This window comes from Mixophyes fleayi, chromosome 4 (assembly GCF_038048845.1).
Source record: "Mixophyes fleayi isolate aMixFle1 chromosome 4, aMixFle1.hap1, whole genome shotgun sequence".
In the NCBI taxonomy this organism is placed as follows: domain Eukaryota; kingdom Metazoa; phylum Chordata; class Amphibia; order Anura; family Limnodynastidae; genus Mixophyes; species Mixophyes fleayi.
The window spans coordinates 94,769,945-94,796,111 of NC_134405.1; the positions used below are offsets into that span (position 1 = coordinate 94,769,945).

The following is a 26,167-nucleotide window of genomic DNA, read 5'->3' on the forward strand; positions in this document are numbered from 1 at the left end:
TGGGGGAAAGCAGTCACAATAGATACATCTCATTGAGGCATACCTGAGACTACTTCCCCCCCAGCATAGTGAGTAAGGAGCGTTAACACACCCTTACTGCACTCTGCCTACACCTGCCCTCCCACTACCTCCCCCGGTCTGCCTCTCTAAGTGACATGAGACACATGGGGAAGATATGTCTGAAAGCTGACTGAGGCATAGGTTTTGTGAAGAGCGTTTTTTGACTTAGGAGAGATATTTTTATCCGATTCTACATGACTGCCAAAGTGACAGGCACTGTAGACTGGAGTGATCAGTCATACCACATCCATGAAGATTGATTGATGGTTAAAGTAGACTGGGGAGATAAGTAATATCACAGCTATGAAGTTAGAGTGAGTAGTACTGTAGACTGGGATGATCAGTCATATCACAGATGTGAAGATAGAAAAGGGTACTGCAGACTAGGAAGATCAGTCATATCACAGCTATGAAGTTAGAGTGATGGTCACTGTAGACTGGGAAGATCAGTTATATCACAGATATGAAGTTAGAGAGATGATTACTGTAGACTGGGGTGAACAGCCATACCACATCCATCAAGATATAGGGCTTGATTCATCTTCGGACATAAATTGTCAGCACACTTTTTCCATATAAATAAATGTGTTGTAGCTTTGACAGTCTGAGATATCTGTGCACTGCAGAGTATGTATTAAAGTGCCAACTAGGAAAGGCTTTAACGCATGTAATGCAGAACAATACCTATATTTTACTAGAATGACAACCCAACCAAAAATCTCTTGGGAAATATTCACTTCTCTTTATGGATGCACTGAGCTTGTTTTCTGATTGATGTAAAAGTTTGGCCAGTCAGCTGTATACTAAAACAAAATAATCAATATTGGATGGTGCTGTGATGTTATAGTGAGTAAGAAGTAAGGCTCCCTGGTAAGATCTTAGTAACTCAAAGGCAGAACAACTATATCAGAAACAGATGTTGATAGCAAGATGGGAGAGCAAAGAGATCATTTAGGCTGTACACAATGTTATAGACACTGCATGTGTGAAGACTTTGTAAAATAATAGTCTGTTGAATGATGGAGAAAGGCCTAGTGGTATCTGGAGTGGTTGAAGGATGAAGAAAGGCCTAGTGGTATCTGGAGTGGTTGAAGGATGGAGAAAGGCCTAGTGGTATCTGGAGTGGTTGAAGGATGGAGAAAGGCCTAGTGGTATCTGGACTAGTTGAAGGATGGAGAAGGGCCTAGTGGTATCTGGAGTAGTTGAAGGATGGACAAAAGCCTAGTGGTATCTGGAGTAGTTGAAGGATGGAGAAAGGCCTAGTGGTATCTGGAGTAGTTGGAGGATGGAGAAAGGCCTAGTGGTATCTGGAGTAGTTGATGGATGGATAAAGGCCTAGTGATATCTGGAGTAGTTGACGGATGGAGAAAGGTCTAGTGGTATCTGGAGTAGTTGAAGGAGGGAGAAAGACCTAGTGGTATCTGGAGTAGTTGAAGGATGGAGAAAGGCCTAGTGGTATCTGGAGTAGTTGAAGGAGGGAGAAATGCCTAGTGGTATCCGGAGTAGTTGAAGGATGGAGAAAGGCCTAGTGGTATCTGGAGTAGTTGATGGATGGATAAAGGCCTAGTGGTATCTGGAGTAGTTGGAGGATGGAGAAAGGCCTAGTGGTATCTGGAGTAGTTGATGGATGGAGAAAGGCCTTGTGGTATCTGGAGTAGTTGAAGGATGGAGAAAGGCCTAGTGGTATCTGGAGTAGTTGATGGATGGATAAAGGCCTAGTGGTATCTGGAGTAGTTGACGGATGGAGAAAGGTCTAGTGGTATCTGGAGTAGTTGAAGGAGGGAGAAAGGCCTAGTGGTATCTGGAGTAGTTGAAGGATGGAGAAAGGCCTAGTGGTATCTGGAGTAGTTGAAGGAGGGAGAAATGCCTAGTGGTATCCGGAGTAGTTGAAGGATGGAGAAAGGCCTAGTGGTATCTGGAGTGGTTGAAGGATGGAGAAAGGCCTAGTGGTATCTGGAGTGGTTGAAGGATGGAGAAAGGCCTAGTGGTATCTGGACTAGTTGAAGGATGGAGAAGGGCCTAGTGGTATCTGGAGTAGTTGAAGGAGGGAGAAATGCCTAGTGGTATCCGGAGTAGTTGAAGGATGGAGAAAGGCCTAGTGGTATCTGGAGTAGTTGATGGATGGATAAAGGCCTAGTGGTATCTGGAGTAGTTGACGGATGGAGAAAGGTCTAGTGGTATCTGGAGTAGTTGAAGGAGGGAGAAAGGCCTAGTGGTATCTGGAGTAGTTGAAGGATGGAGAAAGGCCTAGTGGTATCTGGAGTAGTTGAAGGAGGGAGAAATGCCTAGTGGTATCCGGAGTAGTTGAAGGATGGAGAAAGGCCTAGTGGTATCTGGAGTGGTTGAAGGATGGAGAAAGGCCTAGTGGTATCTGGAGTGGTTGAAGGATGGAGAAAGGCCTAGTGGTATCTGGACTAGTTGAAGGATGGAGAAGGGCCTAGTGGTATCTGGAGTAGTTGAAGGAGGGAGAAATGCCTAGTGGTATTCAGAGTAGTTGAAGGATGGAGAAAGGCCTAGTGGTATCTGGAGTAGTTGGAGGATGGAGAAAGGCCTAGTGGTATCTGGAGTAGTTGATGGATGGATAAAGGCCTAGTGGTATCTGGAGTAGTTGACGGATGGAGAAAGGTCTAGTGGTATCTGGAGTAGTTGAAGGAGGGAGAAAGGCCTAGTGGTATCTGGAGTAGTTGAAGGATGGAGAAAGGCCTAGTGGTATCTGGAGTAGTTGAAGGAGGGAGAAATGCCTAGTGGTATCCGGAGTAGTTGAAGGATGGAGAAAGGCCTAGTGGTATCTGGAGTAGTTGATGGATGGATAAAGGTCTAGTGGTATCTGGAGTAGTTGGAGGATGGAGAAAGGCCTAGTGGTATCTGGAGTAGTTGATGGATGGATAACGGCCTAGTGGTATCTGGAGTAGTTGGAGGATGGAGAAAGGCCTTGTGGTATCTGGAGTAGTTGAAGGATGGAGAAAGGCCTAGTGGTATCTGGAGTAGTTAAAGGATGGAGAAAGGCCTAGTGGTATCTGGAGTAGTTGAAGGATGGAGAAAGGTCTAGTGGTGTCTGGAGTAGTTGAAGGATGGAGAAAGACCTAGTGGTATCTGCAGTAGTTGAAGGAGGGAGAAAGGCCTAGTGGTATCTGGAGTAGTTAAAGGAGGGAGAAAGGCCTAGTGGTATCTGGAGTAGTTGAAGGATGGAGAAAGGCCTAGTGTTATCTGGAGTAGTTGAAGGATGGAGAAAGGCCTAGTGGTATCTGGAGTAGTTGAAGGATGGAGAAAGGCCTAGTGGTATCTGGAGTAGTTGAAGGAGGGAGAAAGGCCTAGTGGTATCTGGAGTAGTTGATGGATGGATAAAGGCCTAGTGGTATCTGGAGTAGTTGACGGATGGAGAAAGGTCTAGTGGTATCTGGAGTAGTTGAAGGAGGGAGAAAGGCCTAGTGGTATCTGGAGTAGTTGAAGGATGGAGAAAGGCCTAGTGGTATCTGGAGTAGTTGAAGGAGGGAGAAATGCCTAGTGGTATCCGGAGTAGTTGAAGGATGGAGAAAGGCCTAGTGGTATCTGGAGTGGTTGAAGGATGGAGAAAGGCCTAGTGGTATCTGGAGTGGTTGAAGGATGGAGAAAGGCCTAGTGGTATCTGGACTAGTTGAAGGATGGAGAAGGGCCTAGTGGTATCTGGAGTAGTTGAAGGAGGGAGAAATGCCTAGTGGTATTCAGAGTAGTTGAAGGATGGAGAAAGGCCTAGTGGTATCTGGAGTAGTTGGAGGATGGAGAAAGGCCTAGTGGTATCTGGAGTAGTTGATGGATGGATAAAGGCCTAGTGGTATCTGGAGTAGTTGACGGATGGAGAAAGGTCTAGTGGTATCTGGAGTAGTTGAAGGAGGGAGAAAGGCCTAGTGGTATCTGGAGTAGTTGAAGGATGGAGAAAGGCCTAGTGGTATCTGGAGTAGTTGAAGGAGGGAGAAATGCCTAGTGGTATCCGGAGTAGTTGAAGGATGGAGAAAGGCCTAGTGGTATCTGGAGTAGTTGATGGATGGATAAAGGTCTAGTGGTATCTGGAGTAGTTGGAGGATGGAGAAAGGCCTAGTGGTATCTGGAGTAGTTGATGGATGGATAACGGCCTAGTGGTATCTGGAGTAGTTGGAGGATGGAGAAAGGCCTTGTGGTATCTGGAGTAGTTGAAGGATGGAGAAAGGCCTAGTGGTATCTGGAGTAGTTGAAGGATGGAGAAAGGCCTAGTGGTATCTGGAGTAGTTGAAGGATGGAGAAAGGTCTAGTGGTGTCTGGAGTAGTTGAAGGATGGAGAAAGACCTAGTGGTATCTGCAGTAGTTGAAGGAGGGAGAAAGGCCTAGTGGTATCTGGAGTAGTTAAAGGAGGGAGAAAGGCCTAGTGGTATCTGGAGTAGTTGAAGGATGGAGAAAGGCCTAGTGTTATCTGGAGTAGTTGAAGGATGGAGAAAGGCCTAGTGGTATCTGGAGTAGTTGAAGGATGGAGAAAGGCCTAGTGGTATCTGGAGTAGTTGAAGGAGGGAGAAAGGCCTAGTGGTATCTGGAGTAGTTGAAGGAGGGAGAAAGGCTTAGTGGTATCTGGAGTAGTGGCCATTAGCAGCAGGCAGGTGATTTCTTGCACTGCTTTAGATGAAAAATACATTTTATGTATCAGTGTAAGATTTCTTAGAGAACACCAGTCAAATTATAATTTTGTTTTAAGAACCAACCATCTAATAAACTGATGGGGTTCTATGCCTGGCCACAGTCATTTAGACACACATTCAGCCCAGTGCGTGACCATATATTTTGGCTGACATGGCCCATCTATGACTTATACACTGGGGGTACTTTACTCATGTCTGGCTTCATTGGATAGACCCTTCTGACTGGAACATGCCCAAAATACCAGAGGTCACCGAGCTAGCCATTTGATGTTTGAATGTCCATTAATGCAGATCTTTTGAAGGAATGTTGTACAGTCAGTCTTTGAACTTTCAAACCCAGGCCCGTTTTGTCATGTTAAAAGTGTTTCTGCTGCAATTTCTTATTTTTCACTCTAGAAGCTAGATTGCTCTAAAAAATCATTCTGTAAAATAATGTTTTAAGTTTTAATATGTTATTTTAGCTAGGAACATTCCCTTCAAGGTGATTTACAGTTGTTTTCAAAACTTTGGGCAGCCCAGGTCAGATCAAGCAAGAGTAAAAAAGACTCTTAGCTGCCTACAAGCTTTGATTTCTGCCAATGTAGCTGATAGTAATTACTGACTGACAGGGTGCCCCAACTTTTGCACAGTTACTGTTCTATTTTATTTTTTTTTCAAATATGTTAAATTCATCAAATACATTATGAGTGCATTAAAATGTACCCTGAAAAGGTTGTGTTAACTTCTTTCCTCTTAGAGTTGCAGTGAAACTTACAGTTTTGCCATAGGTGCTGAGAATTTTGCATACCACTATATTAATCACATATACCTAGACATATTCATTAACCGTGTCACTTCAGTGTATCTTACATAACACCGCTGTTGTATTATTGATTACTTGTTTCCCTTCACCTTACATTGCTGGACTGTTACTCTGCGTACTCTACAGTATATCACTCTTTTTACCATACTAGGGGCTATGGTTAGTAGATATACGTCATGGCCCTGTTTATGTTTGTTATTCCATTTTTTCTTTTTGTCTTCATTTGTGTGTGTATGTGTGTTTTAAATCTGTGCCATGGTCTACATTTTATAGTACATTCCCAGGACACTTTAAAATGTTACATTTGCTGCTAAAATATTACTGCCCCTTTTACTAATTGAACACCATCTTCAACTTACTTTTGGTGAGGACGTTTTTGGGGAATTGGCTCAGTTTTAACAATTTGTTCATGCTGTATATATGAACGTGTCTTTGCACTGTATTATTTATTAATAAAGGGTAGTAATAAATCATAAAAATAATAACACAATTATGTGGTTTTGGTCCAAAAAAATCGATGTGTGCACACAGGGCCTGATGCTGAGCTGGATGCATGTTGGGGCGTAATTTACACTACGAAAATAGGTGTAGGTCATACCTTCCAACTCTCCCGGAATGTACGGGAGACTCCCGAAATTCGGGTCGGTCTCACAGACTCCCGGGAGAGCAGGCAAGTCTCCCGCATCCCGCAACTGCCTAGCCTAAATGACGCAATTCGCTGTGAATCGCGTCATTTTGGCCCCGCCCCCACGACAAAACAAAATTTGTGTTGCAGAGGGCAGGGTCAAAATGTCGCGTTTGGTCACACCCCGCCTCCTCCTGCCCTCCCGGACTACATTTGCCGAAAGTAGGCAAGTATGGTGTAGGTCCAACTCAGCATCAGGCCCATAATGTGTAAAAATGAGCACATTGGCTTTGCTCCATGTACCCAGTAATTAGATTTGGCATTGTTACATTTCTAGCCAATGTTATCAGCAAGGTTTCCCCTTTGATTGTGAATATATTTTTTTTAATGGACTCTCAGCATGTGTTTTACTAGCACGCACTATAGAACGTAGTATATTTGGTATACACAGGCAATGCAATCAGGTCTCCAAATGCTCAGCTTTACTTCTAAACTTCCATTGTATATTTATGAGGTTCGGAGATAATTGGAGAAGTCTGGGGCCTATTGGAATGATTAATTGCAGCTATTAATGTAAGTTCGACATCACACAGGGTCTAGCACTGAAATTAAGTTTTATAAAATGCAGGTTTTCTGTACAGAAGTTATAAGTCAATTATTGTATGTTATGAGATCCTCTAATCTCAAGGTTCACTGAGATGCCATAATTTGCTGCATGAAGTATTCTCCTTAATAAACTCAGGAATCAGGAATCATGTCTTCTTATATTACCTACACAGTCTTGCAATGTATGAAAAGTTCAAACATTGATTTTCTTATAGGAGCTAAGCTCATAAACTTATCCAATGCAAAGCTCTATAGTGTCTAAATTGTTTCCATTAATTTTTATACAAGTAATTTGAAGATTATTACTGACCTCTGTAAAGAGGATAACTGTATTTCAACTACCCTTTCACAGATCTATTTTAATATAATTTGCATCTTGTCTCATATTTAGAAATCACATACATTACGTTTTATCATGATGATTATTTTTTAATTTAAGCATTACAGTGTAGATATGTATGTGCTCACATGAAACTCCCAGACATGTACCCAATGCATTTGGTTTTGCACTTGTGTGCCTGGATGGTCTGGCTTGTCTATTTCAATGTGCACGTCTAACTTTCATTCTCAGGAGATGTCTCCACAAACTAGATCTGCGAAGGGGTGGAAAAGTGCAAACCCCGACCACTTTAGTACAACCTTTTTAAATATAATAAACATTTATGTTTTGGTTAACCTAAGTTATGGCTTACATTAATCATGAGAGTTAGGGGTCATTGGTGCTGTGTTTATGACTTGTGTCACTTTTGTGTGTGTCCAGCGTTTTATTGCATTGCTTGGAGCCCACCTAGAAATACTCTTCTTCACCAAAGTGAAACATTGAGAAAAAAAGCAGCAGGGGCGCACGCAGGGGGGTTTCTGGTTCTCCAGAAACCCCTCCCCTCCGCGAAGAACGGGGGCTAAACAGTGCCCCTACATAGCGGCACTTTACTGTACAGCACTGCCGCGGACGCTTCATTGACAGAGCCGCGGCGGCTGTACAATAGAGAGCTGCTGAAATGGAGCTGCTGCGCATGCACGACCGCATGCGCAGCAGCTCTCTATATTTTTTTTCCCCCCCTTAAAAATCCTGCGTGTGCCCCTAAGCAGGTCCTATTCAAAGTATAGGACAAGACGCAAAAGCTGGCTACTTTCAATTGGTCCAAAATTCAAGTCCTTTCATAGACTGGGAATGGATGTTTGTTCCTCTGTACAGCAAGGAACACCCCTAATATAAGCCCTCTCCACTCCTTTATCTAATTTCAATCCTTTTGTTCCACAAGAGGAAATCTGGTTTTTACACTGCCCTGCAAATTGAGGACTACCTCTGAAATCTATGACTCCACCCTGTTTCACCCCTCTGTCTACATAAACCTCTGCTCCTCCACAAACTTATGTTGTTCCCGGAAAACCAGTTGAACGTTCACAAATCAAGGTCCACAGACAAGCGTTCTCTGAAAACCCTCCTCTTCAGACAAGCTTATAATATTCCTCAACCACCCTCTTAACCTCAGTACATTACCCTATTACCACCTGTTATACAACTACCCCTTGATCACCATTGTTGTGTGACAGAATCATTTAGCTTATGAGTCACTTTTACCAAATGTAGTCTTAACCTCATGTGTCAAACTCCCATTGTCCAATAGATTGTAAGCTTGAGAGCAGGGCCTTCTCACCTCTTTATCTGTTTTACCCAATTTGTTTATTAGTTTACTATGTTTGTCCCCAATTGTAAAGCGCTACGGAATATGTTGGCGCTATATAAATAAATGATGATGATGATGATGATGATATTATTATTATTATTATTATTTTTATTTATTTGTTAGGCGCCACAAGGTATCCAAAGCGCCCCACACAGTACTAACAGTAGACTATACAGGGTGAAACCATACAGAACAATGAACAAAAAGTACCTATACTTCAGAAACTCCGGCCATTCATATGCAGTAAAGACGGAGCGGAACAACAGGTATGGAGACAGGAGGGGAGGGGGCCCTGCTCATTCGAGCTTACATCCTAAGGGAGGGTAAACAGACCAGGCACAAGAGGAGCCAGTTGAGGCAAGAGGAGAGAAGGGAGGATGAGCAAAGGGAGGAGATGGGGGTTAAGTAGATGGTTGGTAGGCTTTGAGGAAGAGGTGAGTTTTGAGTGCACGCTTGAAGGAGCACAGAGTAGGAGAGAGACGGATGGAACGAGGGAGGTCATTTGAGAGAAGGGGGGCTGCACGGGAACAGTCTTAGATTCTGGAGTGGGAAGAGGTGATAAGGGTGGAGGAGAGGCAGCGGTCATTGGCCGAGCACAGGGAGCGGGCAGCAGTGTGAATGGAGAGGAGGTTAGAGGTATAAGGGGCAGTAGAGTTGGAGAAAGCCTTGTAAGTGGTGGTGAGGAGTTTGAAAAGGATTCTGTAGGGGAAGGGGAGCCAGTGTAAGGCAAGGCAGAGAGGGGAGGCAGAGGAGGAGCGGCGTGAGAGGAAGATGAGTCTTGCGGCCGCATTGAGTATAGAGCGGAGGGGGGAAAGATGGGAGTGGGGGAGGCCAGTGAGGAGGAGTTTACAATAATCAAGGCGGGAGATGATGAGTGCGTGGATGATAGTTTTGGTGGCATCCTGAGAGAGAAAAGGACGGATGCGGGCAATGTTGCGTAGTTGAAAGCGACAGGCTTGGGCAAGGGAATGAATGTGGGGGGCAAAAGAGAGAGAGGAGTCGAGGGTGACAACCAGGCAGCGAAGTTGGGTGACAGAGGAATGGTGGTGTTGTTGACGACAATAGAGAGGTCATCGTGGGATGGGAGTATGGGCGGAGGAAAGACAATGAGTTCAGTTTTAGAGATATTGATTTTGAGAAAGCGCTCGGACATCCAGGAGGAGATGGCGGAGAGGCAGTCGGATACCCAAGCGAGGAGGGTGGAGGAAAGATCAGGAGAGGAGATATAGAGTTGAATGTCGTCAGCATAAAGGTGATACTGAAGACCGAAGGAGGAGATGAGAGCACCAAGGGTGGAAGTGTAGAGCAAAAAGAGTAGAGGGCCAAGAACAGAGCCCTGCGGGACTCCTACGATGAGAGTGTAGGGGGAGGAGGAAGAACCAGACGTGGATACAGAGAAGGAGCGATTAGCGAGGTATGAGGCAAACCAGGCATGGACAGAACCAGAGAGGCCGAGAGAGAGAAGAGTTTGCAGCAGGAGGGGGTGGTCAACGGTTTCAAAGGCTGCAGAGAGGTCAAGGAGGATGAGTACGGAGAAGTGACCCTTGGATTTGGCTGATAGGAGATCATTAGCAACCTTGGCCAGGGCAGTTTCAGTAGAATGGAGGGGGCGATAGCCAGATTGGAGAGGGTCATGGAGGGAATTGTCTGCGAGGTGCCTGGTTAGGCGGCTACAGACAATCCGCTCAAGTAATTTGGAGGCATAGGGAAGAAGAGAGATGGGGTGATAATTAGCAAGAGAGGTGGGGTCAAGATTGGGTTTTTTGAGGATAGGAGAGATAAGAGCGTGTTTAAAAGAGAAGGGTACAACACCAGAGGAGAGTGATAGGTTGAAAAGGTGTGCTAGGTAAGAGCAGGCCATTGGAGAGAGAGAGCAAAGGAGGTGGGAGGGGATGGGATCGAGAGGGCAGGTAGAGGGTGGAGAGGAAAGAATAAGGGAGCGAACTTCTTCACCGGTTGTAGGGCTGAAGGAGCACCAGAGTTGGTTGATGGGGGGAGGTGAAGCGATGAGGGTAGCGGGAGAAGGGAAGGAGGAGATGTTCAGTCTGATGGCCTCAATTTTGGAAGAGGAGAAAGTGGCAAAGTCAGAAGCGGAGAGGGAAGGCTGGACAGAGTGGGAGGGGGGGGAGAGGAGGGAGCTGAAGGTGGCAAAGAGGCGGCCGGGATTGGAGGACTGAGAAGAAATGAGGGACTTAAAGAAGGATTGTTTAGAGAGGGAGAGGGCAGAGGAGAAAGAAGAGAGTATGAATTTAAAGTGGGGGAAGTCAGCCAGGGAGTGAGATTTCCTCCAGAGGCGTTCAGCAGTGCGAGAGCATCTTTGGAGGAAGCGGGTGAATTTTGAGTGCCAGGGTTGGGAAATAATGCGGCTTTGGCGGATAGAAGAGGCCGGGGCAACAGCGTCCAGGGCAGTGGTGAAGGAGTGATTGTAGAGAGAGGAGGCCTGGTCGGGACAGGCCAGGGAGGGAAGGGGTGAAAGGAGAGTTTCGAGAGAGGAGGAGAAGGAGGTGAGGTCAATAGCATCCAGGTTACGTCTAGTGAGAGTGGCTTTGGGCGAGGCAGGAGCAAGGGAGGAGGACAGAGTGAAGGAGAGAAGGTGGTGGTCAGATAGTGGGAAGGAAGAGTTGGAGAAGTCAGAGAGATCACAGAGATGAGAGAAGACAAGGTCAAGGGAGTGACCAAGACAGTGGGTGGGGGAAGAGGTCCACTGAGTAAAGCCTAGGGAGGAGAAAAGGGCGAGAAGTTTAATGGTGGCGGGGTCAGAACAGTTGTCAATAGGGATATTAAAGTTGCCAAGTATGATGGAGGGAAGGTCAGAGGAAAGGTAGTGGGGGAGCCAGGCAGCGAAGTTGTCAAGGAAAAGGGAGGAGGGACCTGGGAGACGGTAGATGACGGAGACACGGAGGTGGATGGGGGAGAAGAGACGGAAGGAGTGTACTTCAAAGGAGGAGAAGGAGAGGGAAGGTAAAGTAGGAATGAAACGAAAAGTGCAGTTAGGGGATAGGAGGAGGCCCACTCCGCCTCCTGGACGCTCGTCTGGTCTGGTGGAGTGGGTAAAAGAGAGGCCCCGGTAGGAGAGAGCGGCGGGTGAAACAGTATCAGAAGACGTAAGCCAGGTTTCAGTGATGGCAAGAAGATTAAGAGAGTTGGAGATGAAGAGGTCATGGATGGAGGAAAGTTTGTTGCAGATGGACCTGGAGTTCCAGAGAGCACAAGAGAAAGGGAGGGAGGGAAGAGGGGAGATGCGGATGAGATTATCAGGGTTGATGGAGCGAGGGGGAGGGGGAGGGTGAGGGGTGAGGCAGTGAGAGTTGGATGAGAAAAAGGGGCTAGGGGAGAGGATGGGTATAGGAAATGAGCGGGGCGGCATGGTGAGAGACAGGGGGGACTGGGAATGAGAGAAGGGGCAAGAAGAGGGTAAGGGCAATTAGCGCCGAGGTAAAGGCAGCAACGGGGGCCAGAAGTGGGCCAGAGTGCAAAACTGTTTATGACTTTGCAGCAGGCCTACAATGTTTTTTATTTGGGGTTGAACTATTACCTAGATATAAAACTCAAGTCATGTTTCAGAATATCAAACTAGTATTTGGTTACCTATGTAGGAAGGCAACCACAAGCCTGGCCTTGTCCAAGAGGGTTACTATACTTGGCTTAAGCTAGCCAACTACTTCTATTCTATTGGCACAATAGGATAGGATAGCTTAGCCTTGCCTTTTGAATATAAGGATTATCATGATAGCATAACAAGGCTTTGAATTTTGAGTGGACAGGGCAATTTACATTATGCTTGTGTATAGCACAATCTGAAAATTGTTGCAACTTCTAATTGGAACCGGACTTTCTTCTGGAGCTCACCACCCATGTCCCCAACAAGTTGGGTCCTTCCACACTGTTAGAGCATTCTGAGTGCCATGTATGACAAGAAGCCCAGGGCTCCATCATTCCTTTGTGCAATACATAAAAGTATTAGACATAATCCTTCTAGCAGGCGCGTGAGGATTATTTTGCACCCCTTTAATAAACATATCTGATGACATGACATTCTCTACTTTCAGTTGAGTAATGCCCTAATATTATATATATATATATATATATAAATGCAGACCTGATTACCTGAGTTGCAGAAACATAGTACATAACAGAGAGTAGCCACACAGAAAATTTCTTTTAAAGTGTACACATAGGTAGTGGCAATTTCTGAAAACCGTGTTACTCATCTCTCCTCCTATTGAATTGTATCTGCTCATGAAGCAGATATGTGTGTGTTCACCTACACTGTGTACCTGTAATATCCATGGTTGAATTCCCAAGTGCAATGGCTTTTGACCTATTGTGTGAAATATTGTAGCAGTTGACTACTGTCCTCTCTGTGGTACTTCCTCATCTATCCTTTCTGCCTTCCTGACATACACTGACATGATGACCTCTCAGTTGCATTTCCTCTTTTATAATATCCTGTTTCTCTCAATTCTTTCCTTATATATTGAACTCAGCCACATGTTGTATATTAATATGCAAGGTTTATTCACTATGGTCTTTCAAGATGCATGGTCTATTTATTTGTATATTAATGCTGATCCCACACTTTGTGATCCAGTCATTGGACCCATTAAGCTTAAGGTGGAATTCAGCTATGAAAATTAAACAACTTTTTCAAAAACTTTACATGTGAAGTCTACACATACCTATGAAGGTATTAAATGGACATGTTAAACTAACTTTAAGCTGTTTAATGAACTCTCTGAAAGTGTAATGGGCGATGCCCCTTAGATTTTGAGAGCACATAAATTGTATATTACGCTAATCGAGAAATAACAAAGCTGACAAGTATGTGGAACAGGCTATATATGAAAATGCGAGCACTTGGCAATATGCAGCGAGTAACTTCTGTTTGGCAACAGCTATTCTAACATGTACAGAAATATAATACAATACAGTTTGCCCTCCTTCACAACACAGAATGCCTGTCAGTGAACTTTATGGCAACATGTATAATGTGCTCAGCGAAGTGCCGAACCACCAAAACTAATATCCTGCAGTGTAGTTAGTAAAGATGACGCATTTATCTTTGAGATCAATGGACTCTATGGTGACAGCCGATCTAGCAGCATTTACTGTGCAGGTGGATACAGATAACTTTTTTCCTTTTCTCTATTTTAATGATGGCCAAGACAGCCGCAATTCCACGATCATATTGTTACTTTACCCCTATTGTTCATACTTTATACAACTTAATAATGCAAATATGTATAATTACAGATTATTGGGCACTGGTTGCCTGTTTTCTACAGAATCCAATATAAAATACTTTTACTAACCTACAAGGCCATCAACAAAGCTGCACCAACTTACATCTCCTCTCTTGTCTCAAAATATCTCCCAACTCGGCAACTCCATTCTGCACAAGATCTGCGTCTCTCATCCACTCTCATGATATCCTCCCATTCCCGGTTACAGGACTTTTTTCGGGCTGCACCCACTCTATGGAATTCTCTCCCTCACACAATAAGACTCTCCTCTGGTCTACAAACTTTCAAACGTTCTCTGAAAACCCACCTCTTCAGACAAGCTTATAATATTCCTCAACTACCCTCTTAACCTCATTACATTATCCTATTACCATCCGTTACACAATTTCACACAAGACAACTACCCCATGACCAACATTGTTGTGTGACAGGATCATTTAGCTCCCATTGTCCCATAGATTGTAAACTTGCGATCAGGGCCTTCTCACCTCTTTGACTGTTTTATCCAGTTTGGTTATTAGTTTACTGTGTTTGTACCCAATTGTAAAGCGCTACGGAATATGTTGGCGCTATATAAATAAATGATGATGATGAAGTCCATAGACTGTGAAAAATGGTGTAGACCCAGAGGAGAAGTGGTACTGATTATTGTGGGGGAATTTTGCCCAGAGTAAAAGTTATTTTCAGTTGTCTTGTGAAGATGAGACAAACGAGCGAAGAAAAGTCCTGATTCACCCTTTCAGTTTGACTGTTTGTTGGGGATGATAGCCAGACAAAAACGTAAGCTTCACTTGGAGAGCCTAACACAAAGATCACCAGAACTTGGTCAAGAACTGGACCCCATGATTAGAGATTATCTCTGAAGGCAAGCCATTAAGTCTGAAAATCTTCCGAATAAACAATTGAGCGGAGGGTAGTCCAGTGAGTGGAATAAAATGGGCCATCTAAAAGGATATTTTTCATATAACAACTATAACCAAGAAACAAACTGTATTGTAGACAGTTTCATAAAAATGCATTTTTAAAATTGGTTTCTTCAAATCTGCATCCCCCCAATCTGCTATCCTAGACAATAGCCTTGGTTTCCCACTCTATAGCAGACTTTTGAAACCTCTCCTCTGGGAGATCCAAGAGGAGAGGTCATGTGACAGGGGGTATGAAGGGTGTGGCTTAATTATTCAAAATTGCATCATTAAGCCCTGCCTCCATCAACTCCAGGAGAATGCCTACTCTTCAGGGAGTCCGGGAGGACTCCCTAAATTTCGTGAGCCTCACGGAAATTCCTGGAGAGTAGGCAAGTATGGGAGATCCCCTAGATCAGTGATGGGAAAACCTAATACATTTTGGGGGCCCCCTAACCTACAAAGGGGCTGTAAATTACCCTTTATTTCTATAATAAATTAAAAGAATACATTTAGGGGCCTTTTAATGAAGCTCTAAACCATCCGACACTGTACCAATTTTTCCGCATGACTTAGGTATTTTTAAGTAAAATGTTCATTAAGAAAAGCCTAATGCATGACAGATGATAATTTATGAGGCAAAAACCCCGATCATTATTAAATAGACCCCTTAATGAAATAAAGAGATGCATATCTGTAATAACGTGTAAAGCTGGGTACATGTTATACATGCTATAACAAACTAATCTAACAATAAAGCAGGAAGGATCTGGGAGAAGGTACAGAGTTCCACATGGCCTAGGGTTGGCTGTTGCCCATTACTGCCATTATTAGGTATATGAGATCTGCTTCTGTTATTAAGAGAGCTCTACATTGAGCAGAGGCGAAGGGTTAAGGGCTCAAGTCTAAATTTGAAGAATTCATCAATACTGAAATGTATTAAATGCTGATATTATTCAAATAATTTGATTATATGTATTTTTATCCTATAAATTACAGTCTGTGCAGGTAAGAATCATTGTCCCACCAGTATACATGTACATGTCTCCATGGAAACACGTAATTTCCAGTATCCATGGAAATACGACAGTCACAGTACATTTGTGTTCTTACAAGCAATTTCTCTGTTAGTCCAAAGAATCTTTTATGTCAGGGTCCTTGCAACATAACGGAAATTCATGGACACACATTGTAATACAAAAATACAAATATGTTTTTATTATTTCGAAATGCTCTCCTAAAAGTCAACAGAAAAGTGGAATTGAAAGAGCCTAGTGGTAATCATTGATTTAGGCAATGTTGCCACGTCTCATCCTGAGCGAAATTCAAAAGGCTGCATTGTACGAGGACTCCAGCTAAACTCATTCTGGCGTTCAGGACGCCAAGATCAAATGTACACAGTGCTTCTCTTTCAATGATTTGGTTTGGAATACACAGAGCACAATTTTCTTTGCTTTACAGCTGAAAAAATATCAAATACATATTCTGTCCCCATATTTCCATATAAAAGTTTCTGCTTGATGTCTGATTGAATAAATCAGTTTTACCGACTTTTTAGGTTTTGATTCTAAGGGTCAGATTGTAGATGGTACTTTTAATACTGCCACTTACAAGCAGTCCCAAAGTACTCATGGGGCAAACAAGAAAAGTTATGAGACCTTGCTGCAGTTTTCTAGACTACAAGTTGCACTACTGGCGAAAATGATCTCTCTGCCATACACCGCTACACTGTGTTGCTTCATTTAGTGAGGTTAATTCGTGGACAACTTTAGAGGCACAATTGCACATATAGGGCCCGATTCATCAAGGCACGTATCTGACGATTTTAAACGTATTGTACGCAAAATCACTCTGCTGTAACTGGGAGATATGTCTGTGTATGCAGACCTGCCTGTGGCGTCTTTAAACACAAAGCACACTTACCACAGCCTACGATTTCAGGGAAGTGAGATGGGCGGGGAAGGGACATTTTGTTATAGTGAATTTACAGGAGGGGTGTGCCAAACTCAAGTGCACACAGCCACGTCCGAATCCAGCCCTGAAAGTTACTTTTTTTCTGCCGTATCTTTTGCTCCAGCTACAGGGCTAGTCTAAGTCCTGATCACTAGTGATGACAGCGTTGTATGCATACTATAATATGTGTCTGCAATCAGGACCAGCTGTAATGTATTTTATGTTCAGTTGACATTAAGATCATCCTAATAAATGTATTTCATGGAGAGAAAAAAAACAAAAAAAAAACTTTTTTTTAATGTTTTATCATTAATGCCTTTATTATTTACAGGTGACATTAATTCAAGATATATTTTATTTTCCTGTGCGTTTTTATTTTGCGAATTTATAATCCAGGAATTAGGTTTACCATGCTGCATCCTGTATAGTATAGACCTGCCCCCGATTTCAAAAGCATACGTATCTGAGAACCGTACCTTGCTGAATGCGGGAGTACGCAAAGCCTAAATACGCATGTATAATACGAAACGCGGGTAGCAGAATACGTACCTTGCTGAATCAGACCCGTACTGTATACTATGTATGTGCATACATAGGTGTAACCTTCTTCCTTAATAAATTACAATTTTACAGAACTAGGCATTCACAGGGTCACACCTTCCATAGCCAAATTCATGGTCTATGTGTAAATACACATTGTGCAGTATTACTACAAATTGGACTGACACAGTCATTATTAAAGTATTTTACAATTGCCCATCGGTGCTCTTTGAACTTTCGCAGTGTATTATATGCAGCTGAGAAGCACCCACCCAGAATGCACCAGCCAGGTTTGACTTATTGGAAAGTTTTGGATAGATGACAATTCTGTTTGTCTAATTCAGTAGCCCCATTTTTTATTTAACTTCAGCCACTGAGCCAGATACAATTCAATAATTATTTAAATGGATTTTTTTGCATAATTAAGAACTGAAACTTAGAACTAAACCTTATCTAAAGTACAAGGTGTCCCAATATAAAAACACTCATTTAAAAACAGACAAAGCAAACACTATGTTTACCATGAACCTACTCATCATTTTAAGAACACCATTAATCATATACGTCGGATTAGTTTTGTACGTTTTATTTCGAACTAATGTTATGTTAATTTGAGTTATGTTTAACATACTGAAGTACCTCTTGAGTCTCTCTGAGGTACCCCTTGGGGTAAACGTATCAGAGCTTAAGCTATAGATAGTAATATAATTAGCTTAACCTAACAAACATAACGGTAGGCAGAACTAATTAAATGATAACAGCAATAAAAAAATAGCTAGATCTGAAAATTTGGTGGCAATAGAGCCCTGGTCCATAGTAGCAATAGGGAAAATTTTCTATCTCCACTTATTTCAGCAATAGCCTCCTATTGCCAACACTCATTCAGTAGTAAAGTATTAGTACTTAGTTGATACTCAGCTGCCCAACGATACTGTCCGGAAACAGTAAGTCTCCCTTGGGCCAGTTTCCAGGGATATATGTATGTGTAACCTGGCTAGACTTTTGGCTTTCAGTTTCATTTGTTAAAAATGTTTAAAAAAAAATATTAAACATATATAAAAATATATTATTTTGATAATATTCACAGTTAAAAAAAAAAATCTTTATTTGAATATTATAGCATTATTTTATTGAATATTTCCAGAGTTAGCAATGGCAGAAAAAGGACTGTGATGGTACAGGTCCTGCTGTGGTCCTTGTTAAATAGACATGGGGGATGGTTATCATTGGAGAAAGCTGGCAGTGCTATCACCTCTTGACAGATAGGGAGCTGCACTAGCTCCAGCCACTATGGGTGTTTCATTTCCCCTGGTGCTAGTGCTAACTCTAGGGTGTCCTCCCCTTGGTGGCTGGGGACCATTGGTTGCCTGAGAAGAGGGTGCCTAGAATTCTGGCCCAGGGTACCATTATGTGATGACCTTGTTGGCCAGATGACAAAGTGGATGATGTCATATTTTTATACGCTCATTGTTTACCCCAGACCTCTTGTTCTGTCTTACCACTCAGTAACTACTCCACCTGGTGACCTTTAAGAATAAATCTGTCTAACATATAACCAATAGTATAAATAGACATGGAATATAATAACGTATGTTAACAAATGCACAAATTACAATAAACTGTAATGCAGCAAGATGAGGACAGTTCAGTATGCAGAAAGAGGCGATAGAACGCAAGTGTCCTCGTGTTTCATTCACAGGAGTCTAAACTCGCACAACGTGGTTTTTACATCCTCCCTTTGAAATTTGGTGCTAGTTTGAGGCTTGAACCAAAATAGAACTAAATTAAAATACTTGCCCCTGACTGGTAGCAAGCACCATGGGAGAAAAATATAGCTACATATCATACATTAGTGAAATGTAACATTTTGATTAATGGGTAGAATTTTTCTCGCTGCTTCTAAAAAAAATAAAGTATTTATGACAATAAAGATATTTGTAATGCTTATCCTTTGAGATTTTAAGATTAGAAGTAATTTAGGTATGAAATGTCTATAAAATTAGTTTGTTACACATGTGCTATCACTTTAAAGTAAGATACATTATGGTGGTCACTACAAAAATAATTCAGCAAGTTGAAATTTCCAAATTTAACTTAAACATTATCTAATTTTTGTACATTTAATAAAAAGTAAAATGCCTTAAATTTGATTTTGTTGTCCTATACTTTTACCCTCCAATTTAACTATATATAAATATATATATATATATATATATATATATATATATATATATATATATATATATATATATAAAGGAATAAAGGAAACACGGCACCACATAGTGTATTACCACAATAAAATAATGTAATAAGAGAGAGTAAAGTGGATGAGTCAGATATATACTCAAAGATTATAACTTCTCTCCGATAGGGCTAATGAAACCGAAAGGGTGATTAGATATATACAAAAGTGACAGCACACTGTGTTCAATGCCACCAATGTAATCGCCAATAAACATATATCTGCGTACCAGATGATAGAACCAGAAGATGTATGAATCAGTTCAATGGAAAACTCCAAATCTGAGCAGCTGTTACCAGTAACGTCACTCATCCAAGTGTATAATTCTGTTAGGACTGGAACCTCAGCATCATAGGAGCAATACAAAAAACTCATATAGTGTAATATTGTAAAACTCAGATTTTACTAATAAAATGGTAAGTATCACACTAGTTCAGACTTCATCAGGAGTAAAAATAGTACTATTTTTTCCTCCTGATGAAGTCTGAACATCTAACCAGACGAAACGCGTTGAGGAGTATCTAAGGACCTTTCCATCATCTGTTTGGATATCGTGGTACTAGTGTGGTGGGAGCGCTGCAGAGATCTACATATGAGCTGATTGATATCTATGCATACATCTCTGAATACATCCCAGATGAGTACCTAAAGATACCAATATATGTGTGTTACCTTGTGTTTTTATGTAAGTGTGATACTTACCATTTTATTAGTAAAATCTGAGTTTTACAATATTACACTATATGAGTTTTTTATATTGCTCCTATGATGCTGAGGTTCCAGTCCTAACGGAATTATACACTTGGATGAGTGACGTTACTGGTAACAGCTGCTCAGATTTGGAGTTTTCCATTGAACTGATTCATACATCTTCTGGTTCTATCATCTGGTACGCAGATATATGTTTATTGGTGATTACATTGGTGGCATTGAACACAGTGTGCTGTCACTTTTGTATATATCTAATCACCCTTTCAGTTTCATTAGCCTTATCGGAGAGAAGTTATAATCTTTGAGTATATATCTGACTCATCCACTTTACTCTCTCTTATTACATTATTTTATTGTGGTAATACACTATGTGGCGCCGTGTTTCCTTTACTCCTTTATAGATTTTCCAGACTCACCAACTGTATTGGAACTGGCTGCCTCCTGTACATTGGACTTTGGGTGTAATTATCCCGCCTAGTGACTGTACACTGAATAGGGTTACGCGCCCCCTTTTATGTGGTATCTGTTATCTGCACTAACATATATATATATATATATATATATATATATATATATATATATATATATATATATATGGAGGTCAGGATCAGACTGCAAGGACCTTTTTGCCATTTTTTGCATGTATATTGGGACTGTTTGTGTTTACAATATTTCTTGAGATCCACAATATAAAACGCAGTAAAAATCTCAGTTAGCACTTGGAACAAGTTCCGTAGAGTCGTACCCTAAGTAGAAATCAACACCTGAAAATGCCTGTGTCGTGGGATATACAAAACCCTAAACTAGTCTAGAGAAACAATGCATTTTTTGATGACATGCACACAACACAATTCATTTGCACACTTTTATATTACTGTAAATATGTTAAATAATAGTCCTAGCTACATTTATAATTACTTTATGTGTACTTATTCCTGTTTTTTGGCCAAGTTAATTGTCTATTGGGATATTTGGGTTACAAGATGCACAGTTTGCATATGAACAATGAGCAGGTGAAAAATAGTGTTTTTGGAATTTGCAAGAGATATGTGGTTACCCGAAATGTCTTGCATTACTTGAGATGCTCAGGGTATTATTTAGACAAGTACCAACAGTAAACAGTAAAAACATGTAAACAGCTATTTTGAATTTGGCACAAGACAAGGGGGAGTTTCTCTATCTAGCATCACTCTAGAGTGGATGGGAAGGAGGAACAGTGCACTAAAGCATGAAGGTCTGAAGGACTGGTTTGAAGTATCTTTGGTGATGGAAATTAAAACATGGAGGTGGCCCAGTGATTTTACAGCTCTTTGTGCTTTTTGACCCATATAAGTAGTCTGTTAGTTACTGGCTGCAACCTGTGGGGTGTGTAATTTGCTATTTATGAGGTGAAGGGCAGTACTCACCACATGTTACCTTCTAGTGAAGCTGAAGTTGAGAGTGTTCACTGTGGGGTCTATTAACAAGAGAAAACCCCTGTCTTGCTCCAGTGATATTTTCTTGTTAAATCATGGAGATAGGAAGTATATCTATTGATTCAATAGGTGGATATAGAACACCTACCCCAATGCCACATATTAGAGAATAGACCTGTGTATGGTACTTCTATTCTCCATATGTGGAAAAATAAGTTGTGATTTAGAGCTTTTGACACCAGTGAGTGTAGAATTGACAGATATTGCTTTGAAAATTGGTTTTATATGCAGATGCTCTGTACATGTGCAGTGCTATAGCATTTACCACTCTCACTAGCAAAAAGTATATGCAAATACAAAGTTTTCTATTCTACTTTTTTTCTTCAGAAAAAACTTGTCACTCTGTGTTTTATATAATAATACATTGAAACATTGTGTTATAGCATCTGCAGCTGCAGACGTTAGTTTTCACACCAGTAGGTTCATTAAGAACTTCTTACTCTCACTAGCTCTCTCTCTCTGCTTGGGGCTGTCTCTTCTTTTCTTCTTTGTCAGTGATCTTGTTAGATATCAGTGATATGAGCATTTCGTAGTCCATGAATATTCCTGCATACAGTACTCACATCATCATCTTCCAAGGCACTATGGTGCAGGAATGAGCGTGGTAGAAAATACCAGGGAACTGGGTAAGGGATCCTAACATTGAAACAAAATTATCTAGACTTATTTTACAGATCACAATTATGTATGCTATCTATAACTAAATCTAAGTTTGACAGGGTGGAGCTTCCTTAGTTTGTTTCATTGTGAACAGAGAGAGGTGTGGGCAATTTGATTGGTTGCAGCTTCCAAGGTCACATAAATGCTGTGTACAGGTGGCATTGTCAGTGATGTCATATCAAGACTAACAGGCATGCTATTTTTGAGCTTTTTGTCCAACAGGAGCATCATTTTTAAATCCCCGAAAAATGGACGCACACAACATTTCATTTAGGTTTTCAATGACACAAAAGAGTATTTGTGTGTCCACAGTTTGCACTTTCGTAAAATACCTTTATGAAGGTTTTAGGGGTATATCATCAACACTTTTTAACATAGCTGCATTGGACAGTCAGGCCAAGACTGAGACATAGAACTGTGTGTGCTTTAATGTCAGGGTACTGAATAACTAGTAAATGGCAGCAAATGTAAATACATGGAAATGTACATATAAGTGCAGGACTGACGGAGGTGACTTCATAGCCCAGCGCCACTCTCCCAGACCATTGAAGAGCTGAAGCCGACACTGTCAATCATTCAATGTTTTAGTCGCCCCATAACCATTGGCATCCTTGGTGACCACCTTGGTGTGCCTAATGGTAGTGCTGGCCCAATGTATGTAAAAAGGGCAATGAAAATAAATGTGGCTAATGTATAATAGCAGGTTCTATTCTGTTCAGAATATTGCTTATATTACATTTATGGCATAGACTCATATACATACTTCTACATTATTTTTATTTAGTACATACAATTCCAGGGAGTATTGAAAGAAAATAAAATGCTTTATTTATTTAAATAAAGCATTTTTTTATTTTCAATCATAAATTTTATTTTTTAAATATATTTTTTACATATTTGTTTTCTTTTTCTTTTCATTTTTTGCTTAACTAGTAGAACTGGAAGCCCAAGCCAGGGCTTCCAATTCCACTGCACAGGAGAGAACCGGCAAACTAAGACACACAGGCGCAGGTGACTAATCAGACATTGTAGTAAAGTTGATTGCTGATTGGTTGCTACGATTTACTTCTTATCTGCATTTTTGCCCTATGTTGCTCAATGCTATGTAACCCTTTGAAAAAGGCAACTTACCTCAACTATTCATCCAATTTTCAGAAAACGTTGACACTTTAAATATGTTAAAATAATATTTGAAAAAAGGTCTATTTTATTTTCCCATCTCCCTATCCTTATCTATAACTGCGTTATGATGACACATTAATTCACTTGAGATGTCTAGTAGATGGTAGCACCAGCTACACCTATGGCAGATACCCCATTGATTCTGAATGTATCAGCCCTACCCCCTGACTTATTTCTGTCCTATGCTTATTTACTCCAAGGGAATATTTATTATCTGATGATGCTTGTTTTTCTTTGACAGGTAAACTATGACCACTTTATTATTAGTGTTCGTGTGTTTGCGAGTCATCGCTGCAGCAAAATCAGTGGAAGTCTCAGGTGAGCTGTTCTATCTACCTATCACATTTCTCCTTTATTACATTACTTTATGTATTTGGTGACCTCTAAATGAAACTGCTATAAATGATGTTCTATACAAATCTTACAGCCATTTTTAGAAAATTAGTGGATTAAGAGTTAAATTATTACAAATACTAGATAAAAGTAGCATGGGCATTGATTTGTGTGAATATATATCTGAAAGGGTATATAGTTGTGATTATTTATGTGTGTTTTAAGTCAGGAGGATGTGTATCTGTGTTAGTGCAGTGTGTGTGTTTTAGTGCATATTATAGAAGAGTGTGGCTTGTTCTGAGAAAGGGTATCAGAATCTGCATGGGGACTCTGTGTGAGCAATAACTCAACCCATATCCCTAGTAACTCCACTGGAAGACATATAGTAGCTTTTATATATTAAGCAAACAATGAACATCCCCTTTAGACCTTCACATGTATGGGAATCCTACTACAAGCACTTGGGTATCATGGTACAATAGAGGTGTGCATTATCATAGCAACCTTCTCTCTCCCAGATATATTCTTTCCTTACGCTGTCTCATTTTGGGGTCTAAAAAGTCAGCTTGAATGGACAAATGTCTCCAATGTCATTCTAAATTGTATACCTAACCTCTAAACTCAATACAATAGTGTTTACCCTACATACTTATGAGAGTTTTAATACTGTGTTTTGTTTCTAACTGTATATAATAAGGGGTTTTTTTATGCTAATTTATAGCTATACGTCTGCTAAGGTGCACACACCTGCTGATCTTAAAGGTTGCACATTGGCCATTTCAAATGTTGATTTTGTGTGCTTTGTGCTATATGAAGATAACCACAAGTTATTATATAGGGAGGCGAAACGGTAACTGACACAAACAGAACTAAGTTTGTACAAGATATACAGAATGTATAATTCGAAAATGTAATCTTATATAGTAATAATAGTAGAACATTTATCCTGGAGTCTTTGTCAATGCAGAAGGATATATTGATTGTCTTTTTATAATAGACCAGTGATACGTTCTTTCTTTACTAATTGAAATTATTTTGTAATCTGTGAAAAATACCAAAATATGATCAATAGATAAAAGTTATAGACAAAATTGTCAGCTATGTGTGCCCTGTATAATTGTGCTCTCACTTTAATTGAATTTGCAGACACGGCTAACACACTGAGTGTTAGTATACCAAAGGAGGCTCCACTGAACGTCCAGATTGGACAAACAATTATCATCCCGTGTTACTTCTTGAATGCTTTGGAACATGTGACTGTGGTTCCCTCAACAGCACCCTTAACACCCAGAATCAAGTGGAGCAGACACAACAAGGGACGTGAGACCGTCCTGCTAGTAGCTACTGATGGCAAAATCCGCCTGAACGATGCCTACAAACAGCGCATTTCTTTACCAAACTATCCTTTCATCCCTACTGATGTCAGTTTGGAAATTGTCAACCTATTATCCAGTGATTCGGGGATCTATCGCTGTGAAGTCATGCATGGAATTGAGGACAGCCAAGACACAGTACAGGTCAATGTGAAAGGTAGAGGAAATTGACTCTTTCCTCTTTATCTATTTAAAGTGAACCCATCACCTGCACACAGAGGAGGCAGATAGTTTTGTGATGCTCCAGCATTCACGAGAATGAAGCAGTTCAGTAAGGACCAGGGACATAGTGCAGGTTGAAAATGCCTCATGCCTCAGTGATATAACAATTTCCTGGTGAATTGGTTGAGAATTGGCCACAAAATGACCACCTGTAATGTGTGATGAGTCCACTTTAAAAAACAAGAGAAATGATAAATCATAAACCCATTATCTAGGAGGTGTTGCATTCTGGCCTTTGTGTCTTTACTGCATCAAATTGATGTGTCATTCAGAACTTGCTTGTTCAAATTTGCCTTTTTAGTGGTGCAACTACTTGAAGGTCATTAAAGGTTGTATAAATGTAATTTTCTATTCTATACATGTTATAATGACTACCAGATACCAGATTGATGTGAAGGATTCTAAACTGTAGATTCCAAATACAAGTTATGTATGTCTTGAGCATAAGATGTGTTATTCCTAAACTTGGAGAAAAAGTGCAGACAATCTTCTTATCATGAAGTATGTTTAACACTTTGAACTCTCTTGTTGATTATTATTTGCCATAGTGCTGACATGGTTCTGTGTGCTGCGCACAGCAAGGATGACATACACAGGTTCTGCTCTACAATCTTTTGTTACAAAGCTTGCAATTCCTAACCACCTTTAAAATAATAAGCTTTCTTCTCTGGTCTCATACTAAAGCCTTGTACACACTGACGTTGAAAAACAACACCTGATAAAGTGTAGACCCAACCTTGGATTTCACTTTTGGGGCAAGATTTACTAAATTGCAGGTTTGAAAAAGTGTAGATGTTGCCTATAGCAACCAACCAGATTGTAGTTATCATTTGTTTAGTACATTCTACAAAAATGACAGCTAGAATCTGAGGCAACATCTCTACTTTTTCAAACCCGCAGTTTAGTA

General features: G+C 41.0%; 1 protein-coding gene across 1 annotated transcript in view; it reads left to right on the forward strand.

The window, feature by feature from the left end:
• Positions 1–26,167, forward strand: part of ACAN (aggrecan) — an 84,421-nt gene that overhangs the window by 10,795 nt on the left and 47,459 nt on the right. Inside the window, exons 2-3 of the mRNA XM_075207762.1 lie at positions 23,574–23,650; positions 24,812–25,195. Of these exons, the coding sequence (XP_075063863.1) occupies positions 23,581–23,650; positions 24,812–25,195 (454 nt within the window). The 5' untranslated portion in view covers positions 23,574–23,580. The remainder of the gene's footprint in view (positions 1–23,573; positions 23,651–24,811; positions 25,196–26,167) is intronic.